At 38.6% G+C, this 24,232-nt stretch overlaps 1 protein-coding gene across 3 annotated transcripts; it reads left to right on the top strand.

The window, feature by feature from the left end:
* The first annotated feature begins 331 nt into the window (after positions 1-331).
* LOC114518508 (ephrin type-A receptor 2-like) lies at positions 332-23,925 on the top strand. 3 transcript variants are annotated; one of them, XM_028538522.1, is made up of 20 exons: positions 332-669; positions 1,511-1,622; positions 2,455-2,528; positions 2,813-3,500; positions 9,239-9,391; positions 9,983-10,135; positions 10,581-10,922; positions 11,072-11,224; positions 11,789-12,130; positions 12,200-12,342; positions 12,598-12,688; positions 12,785-12,946; positions 13,182-13,298; positions 13,436-13,629; positions 13,997-14,119; positions 14,257-14,327; positions 14,543-14,583; positions 14,758-14,854; positions 15,034-15,133; positions 15,369-15,543. In XM_028538522.1, the coding sequence occupies exons 2-20, from the start codon at positions 1,544-1,546 to the stop codon at positions 15,402-15,404; spliced, it is 3,159 nt and encodes a 1,052-aa protein (XP_028394323.1). In that variant the 5' UTR covers positions 332-669; positions 1,511-1,543; the 3' UTR covers positions 15,405-15,543. The 3 variants fall into 3 exon arrangements, with proteins under 3 accessions (XP_028394323.1, XP_028394324.1, XP_028394325.1); XM_028538523.1 differs by lacking the exon at positions 9,983-10,135; XM_028538524.1 differs by lacking the exons at positions 9,239-9,391; positions 9,983-10,135; positions 10,581-10,922; ... (11 more) ...; positions 15,034-15,133; positions 15,369-15,543 and adding exons at positions 19,052-19,207; positions 19,489-19,782; positions 19,957-20,125; ... (9 more) ...; positions 22,989-23,142; positions 23,230-23,925.
* The last annotated feature ends 307 nt before the right edge of the window (positions 23,926-24,232 follow it).

Raw genomic sequence — 24,232 nt, 5'->3', positions numbered from 1 at the left:
CAAATGGAAGTGATTATTACAGTAAAATTTTAATATCACTGATAAAATGTAGATTTGCAAATATTACATTATCTAATCTAATATCAATTGTTGGGTTTTGAGCATAACACAGGAATAGCCAACAGTATATAAATATAGAACAGAAATTTTTTAGATATTGTAACGATTTCTACTCTATTCAATGGAATCATTTTTCAGAGTGGATTTCAAATATAACGTGACAACGTATTGAAAATAATTATGTTGAATGGTTTAGGTAGTTTAAGTTCACAAGAATGGTTAAATCCCACAGTGGAAACACCACCATATTATATAATCACGTGTACAGCGGTTACCAGGACGCAGTGATGCAGGTCGAGCGGATGACTGTATTATCAGACAAAACAAATCGCAGCGGGCTACAAATACTTTTTAAATAATTGCATATTTTATGGTATTTTGCATAATAAAGATGAAGAAAGTTGCAGATAATATGGTTGTTTGTCTAATCTAACCGCGATCAGAACTAAACAAAAATGTAGTTTGATTTGAGATTATGCCTGTGTGAAAAAACAGTTGTCATTGGAAAGCGGTTGTAGCAACTTGTGCGGTTTAAATTGACGGATATCTAATTCATATGATGAGTTGATCTCGGAGTTAATTATCAATAACAGTGAAATATTTAACTAGGTACGTTGATGTTTGATGAAAATTTTATGCTAGTTGGTGTCCCAAGTATTACTTATTCAGTTTAGAAATATACTGTTTAATAACCGATTTAACTTCGGTTAGTGTACATTGCATCAAATACTTATTTATATGGGATATATAACAGATCATCCGTGTGGAAGAACTTAATCGGGCAGACGAGCTTTTTAAGTAGTTCCTCTGTTTGACAGATGGACAATCGCGATCGCCTGCCTTAAACTGCACTGTCACTAAATAAGTGCACATTCGGATTATTAGATGAACTATGTTTTACTGCATGTCCAAGTATACATCCACACAGATGATCCGAGATCGAACTATGTTAAGTTCAGAAAGTTTATGGTGTTACCTTGCTTCCGTCAGTTCCGCTTATATATTCTTACGAATTCAAAAAGCTTGTGTCGTTTTTGAATGTTTGATAATGAATGTAATCTCAAAAAATCCTATCAGATGCTTAATGTGAGTTTCGCCATAGAAATGCAACAAATAAATTGGAACTACAGAAATTAATATAATCATTGATTTTTATAAGAAACTGCATGCACGAGCTCGAGTAAATTTATGTGGTATTTCGTAGCTAAATCCATTCGCATTATACATAATCAAGATACAAAATTTGATATCAAGCCGGGTCCCTTCACATGAGCAAATTGCTTTTACGAAATTTTACCTGTGCATGTAGATACGAAATTTAACAAGAATGCAAAAAATTATTCTATTTCCAATCACGAAAATCTCTACCTATATTTTATTTTAAGCCGTAAAACTCGATTCTTTACTTATTTTTTATTTCAGTACCTTCAATACTTATTTTTTATTTCAGCAAAAAGACAGAAATAAAGTCTTCGCCCTTATAATGGGAATACTCTGGTTCTCGGTATGGATATTATTCTCGTGGTACATTGTGATGTTGCCATCAGTTCACCCGGAAGAAGGTTAGCGGTTAACGTTGAAAAATTGCATGATCCCATGAACTAAACTGAAAGTCAAATTATGACTGAAAGTGTTTTTCTTTACAATTAAGCCCTGGTCAAACGAGAATGATAGTTGATGAGAGTTGATGAGAGTTGCAACTCTCAAATTTTGATGAGAGATGATGAGAGTTTGGGCGCGTTTGATCGGTCATGAGAGTTGATGAGAGTTGCAAAACCGCCAGCGGTTTGCATTTTTTTTGCAAAAAAAAGAAATCTTCTGAAAACAATGGGTGGAAACAAAAAAATAGCAAAACGAAGTGGAGTAATGGCGAAATTAATGCGCGCGGTAATCAACTCTCGTTCTCGACTCTCATCAACTCTCATTCTCGTTTGACCGTCGCATCGAGAGTTTAGAGAACTCTCGTGTGAACTCTCACTTCTCAACTCTCATCAACTATTATTCCCGTTTCACCAGGACTTTACTATATACTCCGGTAATTTATGTGATGAAAATTCATATATTATTGGTCTTACAATGCGAAGAACTGAGAAAAAACAGGACATAGGATTAAACTCGCTTCTTCGCGATCACCGCTATATTGGCTCTTGCGCTATGAGCTAACAAAGGCTTAGTCTAGCGAACGTTATTCAAAATTAAATTAAGGTGGTGCGATTGCATGCAAGTTTTCATGCAAGATTATTACACAACTTACGTGCGTATTTTTGTACGTGTTTTCTATATCCTGTTGCATAAACGGATACTTCTGTCCAAATTTAAAAATGTTTTAACGCCATAATCGATATATATAGCTATGTTAGACCACAGGTTTGACTTACTTAATGTCTTCTATAGTAACTGTTAAAGACGATGAGATAAAAGATTGGTTTGGACAGAGAAAAGAACTTAAAAAGACATCCGGAGAAAGTGTAAGTGCAATCCGGCGGTGAAATTAATTATATTTTTTGCTGCACGGAGTGCCATGGACATTATTGAATTAAGGAAGTTCTCAGTTTATCAGTTATCACGACCAGGATCACGACACGCCTTAATTGTTTACCGGCTGTAAACCTATATATAATGTGTTTACAAATGAATATACGTTATCATCGCTTAGAACGTACTATATATGCCTTTCAACATACGAAAATCTCATGTTGTAAATTTGCGCTATAAATATTATAATTATATTTATTCTTCATGTTTTTAAAAGTGGGTTGTCAAAGAAAACATCGTGTATACTTGTGGTATTGGTACAGAAAATGATTTTTGGTTAATCACACCTTATATTGATCTCAGTGAAAGCATCGCTGAAGTAATCAATGTGGATGTGGAAGCTGAACTTACCTTGTGTGATGATCCTGGTGCACCCAAAGGTTCATCAAGCAGATTGAAGTGTTTTTCAAACTACTTTGAAGTTTATATTTATCGAGGGAATATTGAAGAGACATCTCCTGATCTGAATTATCTGACAGAAAGATTTCAGCCACTTTACAACATCACCAACGACACCTCCCCGAATTCAATCTTTACTAGAAGAATCAAAACGTTCTCATTCCCTCAAAATCATTCACAAGGCGTGACCTTTGCGATAAGATCCAGAGGAGCTTGTGGATCAATATTCAAAATGAAAATGTATTATTATTACTGTAAGGAAATATTTATCAATGGTCTACAATTCGTGAACACTACATCACCTGCCAAAGGGTTTAAAACTGTCCAAACAACAGCAAAAACTTGTTCAAACAACTCAGTAAAATCAATAAATGCAGCAGGAAACAAAACGATGACATTGTATATTGGATATTGTTTTACCAATGGCACGTGGAGTATACCGCAGTATGCTGATTTACGATGCTTATGTCGTGAGGGATACACGCTAACAGACGGTTTATGCGCAAGTAAGTTGAATAAAAAAAATTTAACATACGTTTGTGAATTGCATGTGCAGATATAAAGAAAATTTGAATTTGAATTTGAATTTAAATGCAAATGTTGTAAATGTATTTATTAGTATAATAAAAGAAGTTAATATCGAAGAGTTGGCCCTCGCATGGGTTCATAGTCGGGTGTTTGGCACGGGGGTATTTTCCCCGGGCCTTAGTATTTATATGGCTTGCCTTGTTGTTTATTTGCTTATTATCGCTTCGTTCGCTGTGATGCAACGTACTTCTCGTCGTAATACGATCAATAGCCTCTCAAGCCTTCCTTTGGACGACGTTATGTCGCTACACGGTTTATCCGATGCTGTTTCTCCTCCTCAAACAACTGCTGAGCCAGTTCAAGCTTCTGTGGCCATCTCTGTTGCTTCGCCTCAGCTAGTGGCGTCCACGTTCGCTTCGTCCGCGTATTATCGGCCTCGCCAGTTTTGTCCTTCCAGCCAGCTCACAGCTCCATTGTTTCCTCGGTTGGGTTCTACAGTGTCCGTCCCTGGCCTTGTTTCGTCGCCGTCCCAACAATTATATCTCCCTCAACAGGGTCAATTTTCTGCCGTCTCAATTCGTCCACCATCCGGAGCTCCAACCGTTTCTTCAATGCCTGTCGCTGCTACTCCCTTCTGAGTTCACCCACAGTCAATTGCCATCCTTCGCCGGCGTTCAACAGCCTGTTTTTTCCGAATTGGTTCCTCCTTTGCCATCTCAGACGCTGCAATCAGGTACGCCATCTTTGTTTACTTCGCGCCTCATCCCAGGCCCCAGTCACGTTCTCCCAGGGCCCATTCCCCGTGCTACCTGGAATCCCCTCCAGGACTCTGGGTCAATTCCTACCACCGCCGTCGTCTACCCTCCCATGGTTGTAGGGCCTGGATTCCCGCCTGTTTCTTCAAAATTGGTCAGTGCGATTGTTTCGGGGACTTTTGTGGAACTTTCTTCGCTACTCGAGGATTTTTCCGAGCTTGACGCCCCTTCGTTCACCTTGCTCTCTGACCAATTAATCCTTAAACCTACCAAGCCGCGTAAGGAAATTAAGGATATTTTGACCTGGATGCAAGCTTTTACCGTTTTTTGTATTGTGCTTATCTCCTATTGGCCCGCGCGCTCCATCGACTTGCAAAAATATAAACTGCTAATCATGCGCATGGCTCAACAGTTTCCGGCTTCCGCCTGGTTGTCGTACGATCGCGCTTTCCGTCGCCAAGCGGCAGCCTACAAGCTAATCGATTGGTCCCACATGGACGTCGAATTATTTCAATTTTACGTTTCGGGTTCTCTGGCTTCCGTTTCCTCCGCTCCTGGTTTTTCTGGCTCTAGTGCATCTGCCACCTCGTCCGCCTCGTCTAAGCCCTCTCGCTACGTCTTGGGGGAGGCAGTTGGTACTCCTTCCGCGGAAATCGTCTGCCATTCCTGGAATGCTGGTCACTGTTCTTCACAGTTTCAGCGGTGCCGTTTTCGTCACTCGTGTGATTATCCGGGGTGCTCCAGTATTCATCGTCGCTCGCTCGTACATGGTACATCTCGCCGCGCACCTGAACGTGAACCGCCGGCCAAGCGCCCTAGATCGCTTGTAGACTAATGTCTTATTGTCGAGTGTTAATAAATATATTTAGTTCCCCTTCCTTGTGTTTGTTTTTCTAGCTTACTCCTAGTGTTAGCTTTCGGATCGCCTTTTTCTAGGGTTCGTCGTTCCTCACCTTTTTTCTGTTCTGCCCCCTGTTAATCGGGTCACGCCTCTCCGCCTCGAGTCCTTTCGGCAGGAATTGGCTCGTCACCCTGACCTCGCTCGTGTCAACTACGTCTTGGATGGTATTGAGAATGGTTTTTCATCTGGATTCCTCCCGTCCATGGTCGCTCTGCGCTCCTCTGGTCGTAATATGAGGTCGGCCGACGAGCATCCCGAAGTTATCGATGCCTATCTCGCTACCGAAGTTGCTAAAGGACGTGTTGCTGGCCCGTTTGCAACCTCACCCTTTCCTTACCTTCATTGTAGTCCTTTTGGAGTCATCCCCAAAAAAGGTCAACCGGGAAAATGGCGGCTAATCCTCGACCTGTCTTCGCCGGATCTACACAGTGTCAACGACGGCGTTCCCAGGGACCCGTTTTCGCTTCATTACATATCTGTCGATGACGCCGTCAAAATTCTCGTGCAGCTTGGCCCTGGAGCCCTCATGGCCAAATTCGATGTCGAGTCCGCGTACCGCAACATTGCCATGCGTCCCGACGAGCGTTATCTGTTTGGCATACGTTGGCGAGATAATTTCTTTGTTGACCTTGCTCTGCGTTTGGTCTTCGTTCTGCTCCCTTTATTTTTAACTCGGTCGCCGACTTAGTGGAGTGGATCCTGAAGTTCAACTATTCCATCCGATATCTACTGCACTACCTTGACGATTTCCTGATCTTGGCTCCGACGAGCTCGTCCGAGTGTGCCCAAAGCGTTGCTGTCGCTAGAGAAGTTTTCTCCCGGTTGGGTCTCCCGCTTCACCCCTCGAAATGCGAAGGCCCGTCTACCACGTTAACCTTCCTTGGTATTGAGCTCGACTCCGTCTCGCAGATGGCTCGTTTACCTCAGCAAAAGTTCGTGGCAATTCTGCGTCTTCTTAACGAGTGGGCTATCAAGAGATGGTGTACGCGTAAGGAACTCGAATCCTTGGTTGGTTCTCTTCATCACGTCACCAAAGTCGTTCCCCCGGTCGTTCGTTTCTTCGCCGCATGATCAACCTTCTTTGTGCGTTTCGGTCACCGTCCCATCCTATTCGTCTCAATGTCGAGTTTCGTCGCGACCTGGCCTGGTGGTTGGAGTTCCTACAGTCCTGGAATGGCGTCAGTTTCTTCCGGTTGCCATCCGTCTGCGCTTTCCCCGACCTGTTCGTCGCTTCGGACTCAGCCGGTGCCACTGGTTTTGGGGCTATTTGGAGAAATGCTTGGTTTTCGGGCGTGTGGCCTGCTTCGGTTCCTGTTACCAACATAACTGCTTTGGAACTTTTTCCTATAGTCGTGGCTGCCCACGTTTGGGGTTTTCACTGGCAGCGTCTTCAGGTCCAGTTCTTGTGTGACAACGATGCTGTGGTTGCGGTTATCAATTCGGGGTCGTCCAAGGATCCGTTAACATGCATCTGCTACGCCGCCTTGTCTTAGTCGCCTGCCTGTTCCATTTCTCCATTTCGGCCCGTCACGTACCTGGTCGTCATAACGCTGCTGCTGATTCGCTTTCTCGATCTCGTTTGCAGGAATTCCATCATTTCCATCCAACGGCGGACTCGGACCCTACTCCCATCCCCTCAGCGTTGGTGACCGATCTGCTCAACGTGAGCTAGAGTTGCAATGTTTTGGTTTTTTATCGCGTGGTTTGGCCGTTTCCTCTCGTCGTACGTATGCCTCGGGTATGAAGAAGTTTTGGTCCTTTTGCGCCTCGTTTCCTCGTTTGTTTCCTTCGTCCTGTGTGCCAGCTTCACAGTTTCAACTGATGATGTTCGTATCGTGGTTGGCCCAGTCCCTCGCTCCTTCCACCATCAACGTCTACTTGGCTGCCGTACGGTCCTTTCACATAGATTGGGGTTTCGGCGATCCCACCGAAAATACGCCTCGTCTTCGTCGGGTTTTACAAGGCATTCAACACTCATATCGGATGTCGAAACCTCCTCGTCTTCCTGTTACTCGGGAAATCCTTGCTGCCATTCATCACACCGTTTTCACCTGCGAGAGTGGTTTGGATGCTTTCATGTTCTGGTCGGCGTGTTCCTTGGCCTTTTTTGGTTTTTTACGCGTTAGCGAGTTCACCTCTACTGTGCCGTTTGACCCCTCCTGTCACTTGTCCCCGCTCGACGTTGTTTTCCTTCCTGGCAATCCTTGCCCGGGTGTTCGTGTCCTTATCAAGCGTTCAAAGACAGACCGTTTCGGTGTTGGTTGTTTTATCTTCATCGGCGCGTCTGGGAATGTCCTGTGTCCGGTCGCGGCTCTTCATAACTATCTGTCTCTACGGCGTCTTGCCGCTGGTCCCTTATTCCTGTGGAGTGATGGTTCTCCTCTCCTGGCTGCTCACGTAAATACATACCTTCGTGTGATTTTATCTCGGTCTGGCATCTCTGGTCAATTTTCCTCCCACAGTTTTCGAATTGGTGCTGCAACGTCCGCTGCTGCCGCCGGAGTTCCTGATCACCTGATTCAAACCTTGGGACGTTGGTCTAGTTCGGCTTATCGTCGTTACATTCGTACTGCTCCGGATTCGTTCTTAGCTGTTGCTCCGCTGCTGTAGGGTTGGAGACACTTTGGAGGGGTTACTAAACGGTAACCTTCTCCAACCCCGAGTGGGTCTGGAGTCACCTTGGAGAGGGTACCGTTTAGGTTCCATATCTGATGGACGTACGCATGATTGAAAATGACAGTAAAGACTACGCATCGCCAACCTCGTTCGCTTCGCCGAGCTCGTTCGCTTCGCCGTGCTGCCGTCTCCATCCCTACCGATCCGCAGCGGGCATAACTAGTTAGGTTACTATAGTTATAGTATTCGCTATTCCTACGCCTCGCCTAGCCTCGTTGGGCCTTGTCTGAGTATATTAAATGTATTTATTAGTATAATAAAAGAAGTTAATATCGAAGAGTTGGCCCTCGCATGGGTTCATAGTCGGGTGTTTGGCACGGGGGTATTTTCCCCGGGCCTTAGTATTTATATGGCTTGCCTTGTTGTTTATTTGCTTATTATCGCTTCGTTCGCCCCGCCTTCCTCCCCTGACATTCCACCCTTGGGGGGATGGTTTCCATTTATTGTTTTAGTTTAGTTTCTCTAGGTTCAGTTGGTTTGCAAAGATTCCTACGGTATGTATCGTATTATTACTATGTGTGCATCGTGTGTGTTCTTGTTTTCCTTCCACGGCTTTCACTTCTGTGATTCCGTGTGACAGTGTGATCACGGGATGGAGAGGGTACCGTTTAGGTTCCATATCTGATGGACGTACGCATGATTGAAAATGACAGTAAAGACTACGCATCGCCAACCTCGTTCGCTTCGCCGAGCTCGTTCGCTTCGCCGTGCTGCCGTCTCCATCCCTACCGATCCGCAGCGGGCATAACTAGTTAGGTTACTATAGTTATAGTATTCGCTACGCCTCGCCTAGCCTCGTTGGGCCTTGTCTGAGTATATTAACTATTTATGAATGGTCGTTAAATACACATAATGCATCTTAATTACCGTTATATGTTATCGAACGGTCTTCTATACTAAAGCTCTACCTAACTTGTTATACCTAGCTTATCGGGTTCTCATTTATAGTGCATGGACATAAGAAAAGTGCAGTAGAAACGAGAAAAGGAAAATAGTGTGTAAAACTGTGCATAATTTCAAAAGCGTGCTTATTAGAGCAGGTCGAAAATAATCTGCACTCTTAGTTCAAGTAATTTCAATTTCTTGAGCCCATGCAGTTCCATTTATATTTGTTCATCACTCATCTCAGTTTTTCGTTGACGTATAATAATTCTATATTGTTCACTGAGGAAATTGGAAGTTTGGTGTTTGCCGTAAAGGCCATGCAATCTTAAGGTTTTACAGTCTACTTTTATTTGTTATACAGTTATGATATTAATTCAGTAGTTATTTTAGTATTTAGTATTTCCTGGTTATTAACACTGTCAAGATTTTTCTAAGCATTTTCTTGTCCTTGACGAGAGTATTGAGATATATGTGTTACACTAACCGAGGTATTTTACAGAATGTAAATCCAATACATACAAGTCGTCAATTGGAAATGAAATATGCATTCCTTGTCCAAAAAATTCCGTGAGTGAAAAAGGACAAACTCAGTGTCGGTGCAATTATGGCTTTTATCGTTTAAAAGGGAAAAATTATGAGCATCCATGTTATGGTAAGTGCACATCACTACTTTTTCAGTAGGCAGAATCTACCAGAAAACTTAAATATAATGAACTGAAAAACGTTAACATTATGTCGACCAGGAATTCCTTCGGAAGTCAAGAACATCAAACTTACGTTGCAATTACGTTGCAATGGCAACAGCCAGAGAAGCAGTACCATGATGCCGTTTATGAAATAGAGTGCAATAAATGTCCATCAAGCAATGATAGTGCACCATGTGAAGAGCAGTGCGGACAATTAGTGACGTTTATACCATCACAAACTGATATCAAGTATACGAATGTAACGATACGAGGTCTGGAACAAAACACGAAATACCAGTTTGTGATTTATTCCAAGAATAAATACAGTGACCGCATCAATAAGATCAACTGGAGATATAGTGTGAAGAAAATGAAAAAGTTCGAAGCTAAAATTTAACGTGTAAAATGTTTCTGATATTACATTCCTTCATGCTATCGCAATTCCTACGTATTTCCTGGTTATTAGCATTTTCTGTCGAGATTTTTTAAAATTATAATCTTGTGCTTGACAAGAGTATTTGAGGTATATGTATTGTAGTAACGGAAGTATTTTACAGAATGTAAACTCAATACATACAAGTCGTCAATTGGAAATGAAATATGCACTCCTTGTCCAAACAATTCTGCAAGTGAGAAAGGACAAACTCAGTGCCAGTGCAATGATGGCTTCTATCGTTTACAAGGGGAAAATTATGAGCATCCATGTTATGGTAAGTGAACTACACACTGCTTTTTCGGTAGCGAGAAACTACCAGTCCCTCATTCCCGCGATGTGCTTTTTAAAGTTTATAAAGTCTCCCATGTTTGATCGTTACTGATTATCTTACTTAGCTCCAAGATTTTGTGCGTACGATATTCTTAAAATTTTGCACAACTTAAATCATCAAATTGTAGAAACACCACGTGCATTTGTTATATGGAGAACTCTCAGTTCGTTAACCTTCATCTTTGCTAGGGGTTAACTGATCAAAAGCTCTCCATATATAAAATACACGTGGTGTTTTAACAAATTGATTTACTTACTCAAATGACAAGCAGCCCAGTTCGTTCTTTTCCTTAGTCTATAATACATTAGAAGTTGTTTCTATGAGTAGAAGACTGCTTTGTTTAAACCTAAATGTAAGGACTCAAAAACGTTAACATTTTGTTGACCAGGAATTCCTTCAGAGGTTTGGAACATCATAGTTTTGGAGAGAACTGAGACCACAATTACGTTGCAATGGCAACAGCCTGAGAAGCAGTACCAAGGTGCCGTGTATGAAATAGAGTGCAATAAATGTCCATCAAGCAATGATAGTGCAACATGTGAAGAGCAGTGCGGAAGATCAGTGACGTTTATACCATCACAAACTGATCTCAAGTATACGAATGTAACGATACAAGGTCTTGATCAAAACACGGAATACCAGTTTGTGATTTATTCCAAGAATAAATACAGTGACCGCATCAATAAGACTAACTGGAGATATAGTGTGAAGAAAATTAAAAAGTTCGAAGGTAAAATTTAACGTGTAAAATGTTTCTGATATTACATTCCTTCATGCTATCGCAATTCCTACGTATTTCCTGGATTTTTTAAAATATAATCTTGTCCTTGACGAGATTATTTGAGGTATATCTGTTGTAGTAACGGAAGTACTTTACAGAATGTAAATCCAATACATACAAGTTGTCAATTGAAAATGAGAAGTGCACTCCTTGTCCAAACAATTCTGCAAGTGAGAAAGGACAAACTCAGTGCCACTGCAATGATGGCTTCTATCGTTTACAAGGGGAAAATTATGAGCATCCATGTTATGGTAAGTGCACATCACTACTTTTTCTGTAGCGAGAATCTGCCAATCCCTCATTCCCGCGATGTGCTTTTTAAAGTTTATAAAGTTTCCCAGCGCAAGTGACATTTGACGCCATCCTAGTGTGTGCACGGAAATCTGGAAATAGCATGTGGAAACACTCACAATAAATTCGCACTTTGAATAACAAGCCCAATTTTGATAGAGAGAATAACATGTTTCATCGTTATCTTACTTAGCTCCAAGATTTTGTGCGTACGATATTCTTAAAATTTTGCACAACTTAAATCATCAAATGGTAGAAACACCACGTGCATTTGTTATATGGAGAACTCTCATGCAGTTCGTTAAATTTCATCAGTGCTAGGGATTAACTGATCAAAAGCTCTGCATATGTAAAATACACGTGGTGTTTTAATACAAAATGATTTACTTGCTTAAAAGACATACAGTTCGTTCTTTTCCCCATTGTATAATATATTTAGAACTGAGTTGTTTCTATGGGTAGAAGACTGCTTTGTTTAAACCTAAATTTAATGAACTCAAAAACTTTAACATTATGTTGACCAGGAATTCCTTCAGAGGTTAGGAACATCATAGTTTTGGAGAGAACTGAGACCACAATTACGTTGCAATGGCAACAGCCTCAGAAGCAGTACGAAGATACCGTGTATGAAATAGAGTGCAATAAATGTCCATCAAGCAATGATAGTGCACCATGTGAAGAGCAGTGCGGAAGATCAGTGACGTTCATACCATCACAAACTGATCTCAAGTATACGAATGTAACGATACAAGGTCTGGATCAAAACACGGAATACCAATTTGCGATTTATTCCAAGAATAAATACAGTGACCGCATCAATAAGACCAACTGGAGATATAGTATGAAGAAAATGAAAACGTTCGAAGGTAAAATTTAACGTGTAAAATGTTTCTGACATTACATTCCTTACTCTTTATTCCTATGTTTCTTCTAAGTTGACGAAGGGGACTTAGGGGGCTCCAATGACAAGTCGAAAACGCCAGAGATGCTTGGAATTGGAATTGGAGTAGCAAGTTTCTTCTTAATTATCATTGTGGTTGTTATTCTTGTATTTCGGCGAAGACGATCCGCTGCACAGGTAATTTTTTAAAGCTTCGAATATTATTCCTGGTTTCTTCACCCCCCCCCCCCCCTCCCCCCCTTTACTTGTAATTCGACTTTGTGGTTTAGGACGGTGTATCATTGGGTATAGGCGACCTCGTGACGTGTTGTATTTTCTCCTTCATAACTGTATGAAACTCCTAATAGATAAGAATGACCATCATGTCTTCAGCAATTAATAGTTTATTATACTTATTTGATCCTCTTCACTTCCTGTTTTCTTTCTCTTCAGAAATCTCAATCCTGGGAAGGCGACGTCAATGCTAAAAATAATGTACGAAATTCATTGCGTGAACTAAAAACGCTTCATAATCGGAATCTTGGCAAGTAACTTGTAGGATTTATTCCTGAAGAGGAGAATACATTCCTTAATTACCTGTAAAAGCCATTAATTTTTTTTCACCCTTCCCTTATATTAGAAGTTGTATATGTTCACGTGTTGAAAGACTGGGAAATTTCACCAAATGATCTGAAGGTGCTGGACAAAAATCTAGGAGCTGGTCAGTTTGGAGTCGTGAAACAAGGCTTGTATACACCTCAAAATGGCGAGCCTGAGAAAGTTGCCATAAAAATGTTGAAAGGTATAGAACTAACATTTTGAATAACACTTTATTGAAATTACAACGCAGCAAATTTGGTCTTCTGCGGTATAAGTAATAAGCACAGCTACGTAAATACGGATCAGGATTTTGCAGTCCTGCAGTCCCGAAAAATGAGAATTCAAATCGTGAATGAGAAATATAGCGGAAATTGACAGTCAAAGGCTATTTACTTTCAATTTGAGTAATATTACCTAACTTTCTCTCTTTATTCAAGAAAATGCGTCCGAATCCGAGTTATTAGATCTACTGGCTGAGATAAAGGTCTTAAAAGAAGCCAACAAGGAAAAACACCCAAATATTATAAAATTTATTGGAAGTTGTTTTATGAAAGGTGAGACTAAACGAGTGACTGAATGATTACACTCTGGTGGAGCTTCCACAATAATTATTGTATTGGTCAAAGCTAGAGCATATATACCTAAAATACAGCTGTGGAAACAGTACCTGATATAATCCTAATATCTTTAGGGAGACGCGTGATGGTAACTGAGTTTTGTCCCGGAGGAAATCTGCGAAAGTTCCTAATCAAAAGTAGAATCAATGATAACTCGTCAGATTCTCACAATATTTATGTCAATATAACATCAACGTTAAGCGATCGTCAGTTGTTGAAGTTAGCTGTGGATGTCGCTTGTGGAATGGTTCATCTTTCCTCTCGGAAGGTAAGCAGGCATCGTTTTATGATAATTTAAATACGCAGCCTGTATATGTAACGTTTAGGGCTTCATGGATGATGGAATGGAAACAGCCGAAAAAGACATCTACATATATCCTAAAGTCCAACAGCTATCCCATAATATAGCCTTATAGCTATAAGTGTACCCTCTCTTTGGTCAAGGTTTCTTCTTTCCAAATCGTGCATATTAGCCAATAGAAATGCAGTATTCTGTGCATACTACAATTCTATTGGCTAAAAATTGAAGTAATGACAGAACACGACAGACTTATAATGATGTTCTTCGCTGAGTAAATCACGAGATATGCAGGAGAATATGTACAAAAAGATGTTCATTAAAATATCTTTTTCAGTTTCTTCATCGGGATTTAGCGGCCAGAAATATTCTTCTTGGTGAAGAGAATGTGGCAAAAATTTGTGACTTTGGTTTGGCCAGAGATGTTGGAAGTGCTGAAAAATATATACGAAATACGCAGGTAATAGAAAGAATACCAGTTAAGCTACGATCATTATTAATGAGTCATTTATCTTGTAGTAAATTCATCATCTTATCATTTGTAAACTATTCATCATCCTATAGCATCTTTACGTTAGTCAATCATTCATATTGCAGAATCTTCTTCCAGTGAAATGGATGTCCGTGGAAAGTTTATTTGATGGTGTCTTCACAACTGCAAGCGATGTGTAAGTTTTAAGACGAAGTTCTCTGGTTTTGCGAACTTCTTTAAGAAGATTCAACCTGTTTTTGTTGGAAGAAAGTGCAGAATAGACAAAGATTTACCGATGAGATTTACGGATAAGATTTTTTACTTCTTTTTTTATTGACCAAAGGTTTTCTTTTCATGAATATTGGAACATTGTTCACTAATTGCTTCTATTCACAAACTTTTTTTATACAGATGGAGTTTTGGCGTTCTTCTGTATGAAATCGCAACTCTTGGTAGGTAAATGACCTGTACGATCAGAATGGCGATCGATTGAATAGCAACGGAATACACTATACTTCAGCGGTTCATTCGCACACCAGTACTTTACTGGCTATGTCCTATGTCGCAGTGAGTTTGTCCCACTTGGTCTATTTTGACCAGAACATAAAGTACCTTGATCATTTTAGGGGAGGAACCATACAAGAACATTCCAGCACGTGCTGTTATCACTCACGTGGAATCGGGAGGTCGAATGTCAAAACCTCCACATTGCTCCAATGAGGTGTAAGTATTTATTTACTGATCTACGTAATATGGATAGTTTCACGTCAGCGTGTACAGAAGGTAACATCCTATAGTTAGGAAGTAACACACTGTTTTACTGGGTTGATCAGGATATTTATTGAAAGAACTATCTTTTTCCTTGAGTATGAACGCAGGTAATTAATCTTGTTCTCTTCTAGATATGAAATAATGTCAAATTGTTGGAAAGTCGATCCAAAGGAGCGACCCACTTTCCCAGAAATATTGCGGGCTTTACGTGATATGCTGAATGATAGAGAGGTGTGAATTTGTATTGCACATAATCAGTGATAAGAAAAATCGGCATGGTAATCGTAGGATTAATATATAACCGGTAGGTAGAGTATGGTACCGCAGGATCAATGAAAGGTAAACATGGCTAAACTTTAGCATAAAAATAGGAAGGAGGTATGGTAAAGGTGAAGTAAATGCTTGAGAAAACTTTGTGTCACAATATGTTTCTAAAGATGTTTACACGAGTCTTTGTCCTTTTTAGCACACGTATATTAATGTATCACAAGTAAAACAGTGAAAGACTACAGATAGCAGCCCAGCCTGCAGATGCTATGACCACGATGGACGAAACGAATTCTAATATAGCAAATCGTGTTCTCAATCGACAATCGTTTCAAATGGAAGTGAAAGTGCTTATTACAGTAAAATTTTAATATCACTGATAAAATGTAGATTTGCAAATATTACATTATCTAATATAATATTAATTTGTTGAATTTGGGAACATAGATATGAGGGCATAACACAGGAATAGCCAACAGTATATATAAATGTAGAACAGAAATTTTTTAAATATTGTAACGATTTCTACTGTACTCATGGAATCATTTTTCAGAGTGGATTTCAAATATTACGTGACCACGTATTGAAAATGATTATGTTGAATAAACCAGGTAGTTTAAGTTCACAAGAATGGTTAAATCCCACAGTGGAAACACCACCATATTATATCATCACGTGTACAGCGGTTACCAGGACGCAGTGATGCAGGTCGAGCGGATGACTGTATTATCAGACAAAACAAATCGCAGCGGGCTACAAATACTTTTTAAATAATTGCATATTTTATGGTATTTTGCATAATAAAGATGAAGAAAGTTGCAGATAATATGGTTGTTTGTCGAATCTAACCGCGATCAGAACTAAACAAAAATGTAGTTTGATTTAAGATTATGCTTGTGTGAAGAAACAGTTGTCATTGGAAAGCGGTTGTAGCAATTTATGGGGTTTAAATCTACAGATATCTAATCCATATGATGAGTTGATATCGGAGTTAATTATCAATAACAGTGTAATATTTAACTAGGTACGTTGATGTTTGATGAAAATTTTATGTTAGTTGGTGTCCCAAGTATCATTTATTCACTTTAGAAATATTCTGTTTAATAACCGATTTAACATCCGTTAGTGTACATTGCATGAAATAGTGATTTATATGGGTTATATAACAGATCATCCGTATGGATGAACTTAATTGGGCAGACGAGCTTTCTAAGTAGTTCCTCTGTTTGACAGATGGACAATCTCGCCTGCCTTAAACTGCACTGTCACTAGATAAGTGCACAGTCGGATTATTAGATGAACTATGTTTTACTGTCCAAGTACATCCACACAGATGATCCGAGATCGAACTATGTTTACGTTCAGAAAGTCTGTGGTGTAACCTTGCTTCCGTCAGTTCCGCTTATATATTCTTACGAATTCAAAAAGCTTGTATCGTTTTTGAATGTTTGTTAATGAATGTCATCTCAAAAAATCCTATCAAATGCTTAATGTGAGTTTCGCCATAGAAATGCAACAAATAAATTTGAACTACAAAAATGAATATAATCATTGATTTTTATAAGAAACTGCATGCACGAGTAAATTTATGTGGTATTTCGTAGCTAAATCCATTCGCATTATATATAATTAAGATACAAACTTTGATATTAAGCCGGGTCCCTTCACATGAGCAAATTGCTTTTAGGAAATTTTACCTGTGCATGTAGATACGAAATTTAACAAGAATGCTAAAAATTATTCTATTTCCAATCACGAGAATCTCTACCTATATATTTTATTTTAAGCCGTAAACCTCGATTCTTTACTCATTTTTTATTTCAGTACCTTCAGTACTTATTTTTTATTTCAGCAAAAAAACAGAAATAAAGTCTTCGCCCTTATAATGGGAATACTCTGGTTCTTAGTATGGATGTCATTGTCGTGGAGCATTGTGATGTTACCATCAGTTCACCCGGAAGAAGGTTAGCGGTTAACGTCGAAAAATTGCATGATTCCCATGAACTAAACTGAAAGTCAAATTATGACTGAAAGTGCTTTTCTTTACATTTACTATATACTCCGGTAATTTATATGATGAAAATTCATATATTATTGGTCTGAGGATACGAAGAACTGAGAAAAAAACAGGATATAGGATTGAACTCGCTTCTTTGCGATCACCGCTATATTGCCTCTTGCGCTATGAGCTATAACAAAGGCTTAGTCTAGCGAACGTTATTCGAAATTAAATTACGGGGGTGCGATTGCATGCAAGTTTTCATGCAAGATTATCACACAACTTACGTGCGTATTTTTGTACGTGTTTTCTATATCCTGTTGCATAAACGGATACTTCTGTCCAAATTTAAAAATGTTTTAACGCCATAATCGATATATATAGCTATGTTAGACCACAGGTTTGACTTACTTAATGTCTTCTATAGTAACTGTTAAAGACGATGAGATAAAAGATTGGTTTGGACAGAGAAAAGAACTTAAAAAGACATCCGGAGAAAGTGTAAGTGCAATCCGGCGGTGAAATTAATTATATTTTTTGCTGCACGGAGTGCCATGGACATTATTGAATTAAGGAACTTCTCAGTTTATCAGTTATCACGACCAGGATCACGACACGCCTTAATTGTTTACCGGCTGTAAACCTATATAATGTGTTTACAAATGAATATACGTTATCATCGCTTAGAACTTACTATATATGCCTTTCAACATACGAACATCTCATGTTGTAAATTTGCGCTATAAATATTATAATTATTTATTCTTCATGTTTTTAAAAGTGGGTTGTCAAAGAAAACATCCTGTATACTTGTGGTATTGGTACAGAAACTGATTTTTGGTTAATCACACCTTATATTGATCTCAGTGAAAGCATCGCTGAAGTAATCAATGTGGATGTGGAAGCTGAACTTACACTGTGTGATGATCCTGGTGCACCCAAAGGTTCATCAAGCAGATTGAAGTGTTTTTCAAACTACTTTGAAGTTTATATTTATCGAGGGAAGATTGAAAAGGTATCTCTTGATCTGAATTATCTGACAGAAAGATTTCAGCCACTTTACAACATCACCAACGATACCTCGCCGAATTCAATCTTTACCAGAAGTATCAAAACCTTCTCCTTTCCTCAAAATCATTCACAAGGTGTGACCTTTGCGATAAGATCCAGAGGAGCTTGTGGATCAATATTCAGAATGAAAATGTATTATTATTACTGTAAGAAAATACTTCTCAATGGTCTACAATTCATGAACACCACATCACCTGCCAAAGGGTTCAAAATTGTGCAAACAACAGCAAAAAATTGTTCAAACAACTCAGTAGAATCAATAAATGCAGCAGGAAACAAAACGATGACATCGTACAGTGGAAATTGTTTTGCCAATGGAACGTGGAGTATACCGCAGTATGCTGTTTCACGATGCTTATGTCTTGAGGGATACACCGAAACAGACGGTTCGTGCGCAAGTAAGTTGAATAAAATAATTTTAGCCCATGCATGCACATACAATTAAATTGCATGAATGTGAGTCTGTAAGGGAAACACTGTTTTTCGTGCACACACTGCACTGACATTTATTTGTATTTGAATTTTGTAAACCACAAAGAAACAATTGAACGTTTATTGATATACACACTGTTTATTACACATTCACCTGATCTTTAATTTGCCTGAAGATGATATAAATATGGTGAATGAATAATATCCTCTATAAAATAACATTTTTTAAAACTTTACTCCCCTTTAGCTAATCGAATATGGGAGAATAAAAAAGCATGAAATTTATTCTTTTTAATGCGGTTAAAAAGTTTGTCGTAAATGTCATGCAATTTTAAGGTCTTTATGTCTACTCTTATTTGTTTTTCTAATATCATATTTAGGTTGTCCAGGAAATACTTACAAAAAGAACATTTCAAACGAGAATTGCAGTCAGTGTCCTATGAACACTAAGACTAACATCTATAAAACCAGTTGTAATTGTAAAGAAGGCTATTATAAGGATCCATCTGCTCACTTTGATCCATCACCTTGTTATTGTAAGTTGGTCGATTTTCGAGCTTCTGCATGAAGAAATAAGAAATCCGCTTTGTATAGTAGAAAATATTTTCGACTTCTCTCCTCGTATTTTTTTCCTCCTTTTGTTAGAAAAATATGCCTAGTTTAGGGGAGGGCATTATGACTTGAATAACCTTTGATTATAATTTATAATTAATGACTTGCATAACCTTGATTATAATTTCATTATAATGTCAGCATAACTGACCTTTGATTATGATTTTCTACATTTCTCATATTGTTGCTCTACTGGAACTTACAGACAAACCCAGCATAAAGCTCCTAGGAAGCGTTGTTGAAATTACATGGAAAAATGCTGGTATAGCAAATGAAACCATCCTGTACGATGTGAGATGCTATGAATGCAACCAGAGCATATGTCAAACTTCATGTATGAATGAGACATACGAACCTGGACAGAATAACTTGACTGAGACCAAGGTGGTTGTGTCTAACCTTACAATAGGAGGCAAATACGTTTTCAGAGTTTACGCTAAGAACAGCTCGAAGAAATGGAAATACGTGGAAACAAACCCATTTGTTTTTAGTATACATGGTAAGGACCAACTAAATATCTTTTACTCTTGTTGTCCTTTTACGTCCAGTATTGTTCCTTTAACATTTAGCATTTGACATTTAGTTGTAACTTATGCAGATTATAGAATATAGTGAAGTAGTCAAAGTTTGTTGGTGAATCGTTTTCGTTGATTGTAATTGTTCTTGTTAACAGTTAGATCGAGCACGCCTACTGTTTTTCTTGCAACGAGAACAACAGGACCATCAAAACCCTCATCTGAACCAACAAAGGAAGACCGTTTATTAATGTATATTATCATTGGAGTCGCAGCGTTTCTCCTATCACTATTGATTGTGATACTAATAATTTTACTGCAAAGAAGGTATAAAAGACTATATACTATATTACACTGGTTGCTATTTGACTCGTATTGCTCTTGATAAAATATGATTTCAAGAATTGCTCTGCTGTGTAGTCCTGGATAACTACCGGAAGAAATAAATGCTTTCGGCAGAGAAGTGAAACAACTTAGAATAACATACAGGAATACACCAAGATCTTTTATACTGAATATGATTCACAGACGATTTATATTCTTAAATTGGAATATTATTTGTCATTTTAAAGGAGAAGAAATGGAAGAGATAGAAAAACAGTCCGTGGACTTGACAATCCAGTTGCAGGTTCGTGATCGTTTACTGAAGTAGTAGTGCAATGTATAGCGCTGTGTTTGTATTGAATGAATGGTTTCACCATTTATTGAATGGGTAAAATATCTTCATTATATATTTTGATATTGTAGTTGAACTTCCACCAACTAGACACAGAAATTACGTTGATCCAACTCTTTACGCCGATACTGGAGCAGCTCTGAGAGAATTTACAAACGAACTTGATTCTAATATGGTGTTTTTGGAAAGAATGATTGGCGGAGGTAAAAACGAATACTGAAACATGCTTATAAGCTCGGAGACAAGCAGTGGCAGCCTTGGCACGAACTAAGACAGTTTATTTCGTTGTAGGTGAATTTGGTGATGTTTACAAAGGCGTGCTCACGACAAAAGACAAAAAGAAGATTCCAGTTGCCATTAAAACTTTGAAGGTCTTTATATTATTGTAGATTACATCTTACTATAAACAAACGTTGTGGCAATGTCTTTTTCTTTCATTCAGCACGATGCGGATGCAAAGAGTGAAAGAGATTTTATGTTAGAAGCATCAGCCATTGGTCAGTTTGATAATCCAAATGTTGTACGGATGGAGGGCATTATAACATCCTGTAAGTGAAATATTCAACCCACCGGTGCCATGCATGATAAATTGAAACATAGTCAGCTATATTTTTAAAATTCTGTTACAGCGATTCCGCATATGATTGTTCTGGAATACATGTCCAATGGATCATTGGAAATCTATCTCAAAGTAAGTATTTAAGTATTAAGTCTTTAATATACAAAAATCAGGAGTTCAATTCACAACCTGGATCAAGGAAATTTAGCATCAAATGTGGTATAACAACTGCCTAAATAGACAAAACACTTCTCGACGTTTCGACCTGAGGGCCTTCGTCATTCTTACTCTCCTGACGAAGGCCCTCAGGTCGAAACGTCGAGAAGGGTTTTGTCTATTTAGGCAGTTGTTATACCACATTTGATGCTAAGTTGTTTGAAGACGCTGCCACGCTGCTCCTTGGTTATATTGGAACTTATCTGGATCAAGGAAAGACTTTTGTCGGAAGATACGAAGTACTTTGACATAAACAGATATTTTTAATGAATTTGATTGGCAAGCCTTTTTACCTTGCACAATGAGTTTGAAAACTTCGTTAAGAGATAATATCAAAGCGGAAAGAAACAATGAAATCTAAAGGCTAAAAGGGGGTCAGCCGCGGTCTATATTTGAACTGATATATTGCTCATTGTGGCTGTATAATTGTTTGTATAACAATCTAAGAGCACTGATTCAGTAAAATTATGATTTATTAAAGAACAACGATTTTATGCTGACAAATCTTCAGTTGATTGGAATGGCGAGAGGTGTTGCAGGTGGTATGAAATATCTTTCCGGGATGAATTTTGTTCACAGGGTAAGACCTGATGTTGTGTATCGTAAACTTCACACATGTTATCCACATGCTTTCCACACCTGTCAGTAGCTGAAAGGAGACTATTTTATTTCCAGGATCTCGCGGCCCGAAATATACTGTTGAATGACGATTTGTTATGCAAAATAGCCGACTTTGGCCTTTCCAGGGAGCTTGAGGCAAACGAGACTTCTTGTAACGAATACTCGACTAAGGTATGAGTCAGTCTTTCATGCAATATTCCTATTTTTTCAGTATTTTGTCAGAAATTTCTAAGACTATTGTCGGCGTTTAGTTTACTTTAAGAGATAGACATAACATGAATAGCCTTGATTTTTAGGGAGGAAGGATTCCAGTGAGATGGACAGCTCCAGAAGCCATAAAATTTCGTAAATTTTCAACAGCCAGTGATGTTTGGAGTTTCGGAATTCTACTTTGGGAGATAATGTCTTATGCTGAAAGACCTTACTGGGAGTGGGATAATTTTAAAGTAAGAATATACCCTTCTCCGTTATGAACAGGGACTTGAGGAAAAAAAGAAAATATAATCATCTTTTAACTAGTGTTATATCAGCTAATGAATTTGAATTCGCGAGTTTAGGGTAACTTGAGGCAAACCATATATAGTTCAAGTCTTACAGTTAAAAATGAATGATTTTTTTTAAATCAAAGGTCATGGAACAAATTGATGAAGGATTTCGTCTTCCGGCTCCGATGGTAATTCGTTCAACCATTTTACCAACTTACGCAATTCTCCCTCTTTTAATGTTGTCACTGTTTGTCACTGTTTGTCACTGTTTGTCACTGTTTGTCACTGTTTGTCACTGTTTGTCACTGTTTGTCACTGTTTGTCACGGTTTGTCACTGTTTGTCACTGTTTGTCACGGTTTGTCACGGTTTGTCACGGTTTGTCACGGTTTGTCACTGTTTGTCACTGTTTGTCACTGTTTGTCACTGTTTGTCACTGTTTGTCACTGTTTGTCACTGTTTGTCACTGTTTGTCACTGTTTGTCACTGTTTGTCACTGTTTGTCACTGTTTGTCACTGTTTGTCACTGTTTGATATTTGGAGCTCGGACAATCATTATTTTCCAGGCTGGCTATTGGAATGTTGTGATAACTTTCAGCCAAGAACTATATTAATAAACATTCATTTCATTTAGAATTGTCCAAAAGGAGTGCACGGCCTCATGCTTCAGTGTTGGGAAGCTGAACGAGGTGATCGACCGAATTTTACTGATATAACAATCGTCATTGATCGGTGGATAAAATCTCCTGAAAAAATGGACGATGATATCAATGACCTAACACCGATAGGTAAGGTTTCGGCCTGTCTAGATATCGAATCCTTCGTATCTCTTGTTTTGAATCAAGCTTAAATATTTTGTTTAATTTTTCTACCAGGTGCTTGGCTAAAGTCAATAAAGATGAGTCGTTATGAAGGAGCCTTTGTTGAAGCTGGTTACAAAAGTGAGGAAGAAATTACACAAATAACAGACGCAGACCTGATTTCAATAGGAATTCATTTGATTGGTCATCGAAATAAAATAATGAAAAGTATAAGGTCGCTTAAGGATGAAGATAAAAGAGAATCACTGTCAGTGTAAGGTAACCTACTTGTAGTCTACAAGAACGTATACATTATTCTAACTTTAAACAATAGGAAACGCTTGATTGGACATCGCAATAAGGTCATGAAAACTATAAACGTTCTTTTCAAGATTAGGTGGAGAAAAATCCTTACCAGCCTAAGGTAACCAACCTTTGGTTCACAAGAACATATACACTATTCTAACCTATAAATACTTCTTACTTCTTTATAAAAGCCTAATTCACGAGTTAACAGTTTTTAGCGAATACAAGTGGTGCGTGATTTAAGGCATGCGCATGCATAAATATTATACATACATTTAGTAGGCAATAACAATGAATAATTTAGTCAATAATCATCATATTTAATATGAACTCTACAGTTTTTAACTTTATAAATATATGTATAGTATTTTAAAATACTGTATTATCAATAACGAGTTATAATATAATGTATCGCAGTTTTAGGTGTAAAATAAAGCATTTTGCTAACTCATGAGGACATTGTTTGGGAGACTTCAGAGAATAGTAATTATGTGACAAGTCTCGGGCAAATCGTGGGTGTATTTGGAGGAGTTTCAAGGACTTTGTGGTTGGTTTATGTCGCAGACTGATTCCCAGTTTCTTTGTCAGTGCATAATGTTCCCACTTGCCTTCAATCCTTATTGATTGTGTTATATATCAATCAATCTTGGGATCCTCGAGATACCGCTGGCCATGGTTTGTGCTGTTGACGCAGGGCGATAACGTAACGTCATCAGCCAAACCGCAGTCCGGAAATTAGCGTTCAAATGAAAGAGATACGCATGCAATAATA

The sequence above is a fragment of the Dendronephthya gigantea genome, unplaced genomic scaffold (genome assembly GCF_004324835.1).
Source record: "Dendronephthya gigantea isolate DGI-Jeju-01 unplaced genomic scaffold, DenGig_1.0 000010F, whole genome shotgun sequence".
NCBI lineage: Eukaryota > Metazoa > Cnidaria > Anthozoa > Malacalcyonacea > Nephtheidae > Dendronephthya > Dendronephthya gigantea.
This window is presented reverse-complemented; position numbering and strand designations above follow the sequence as displayed.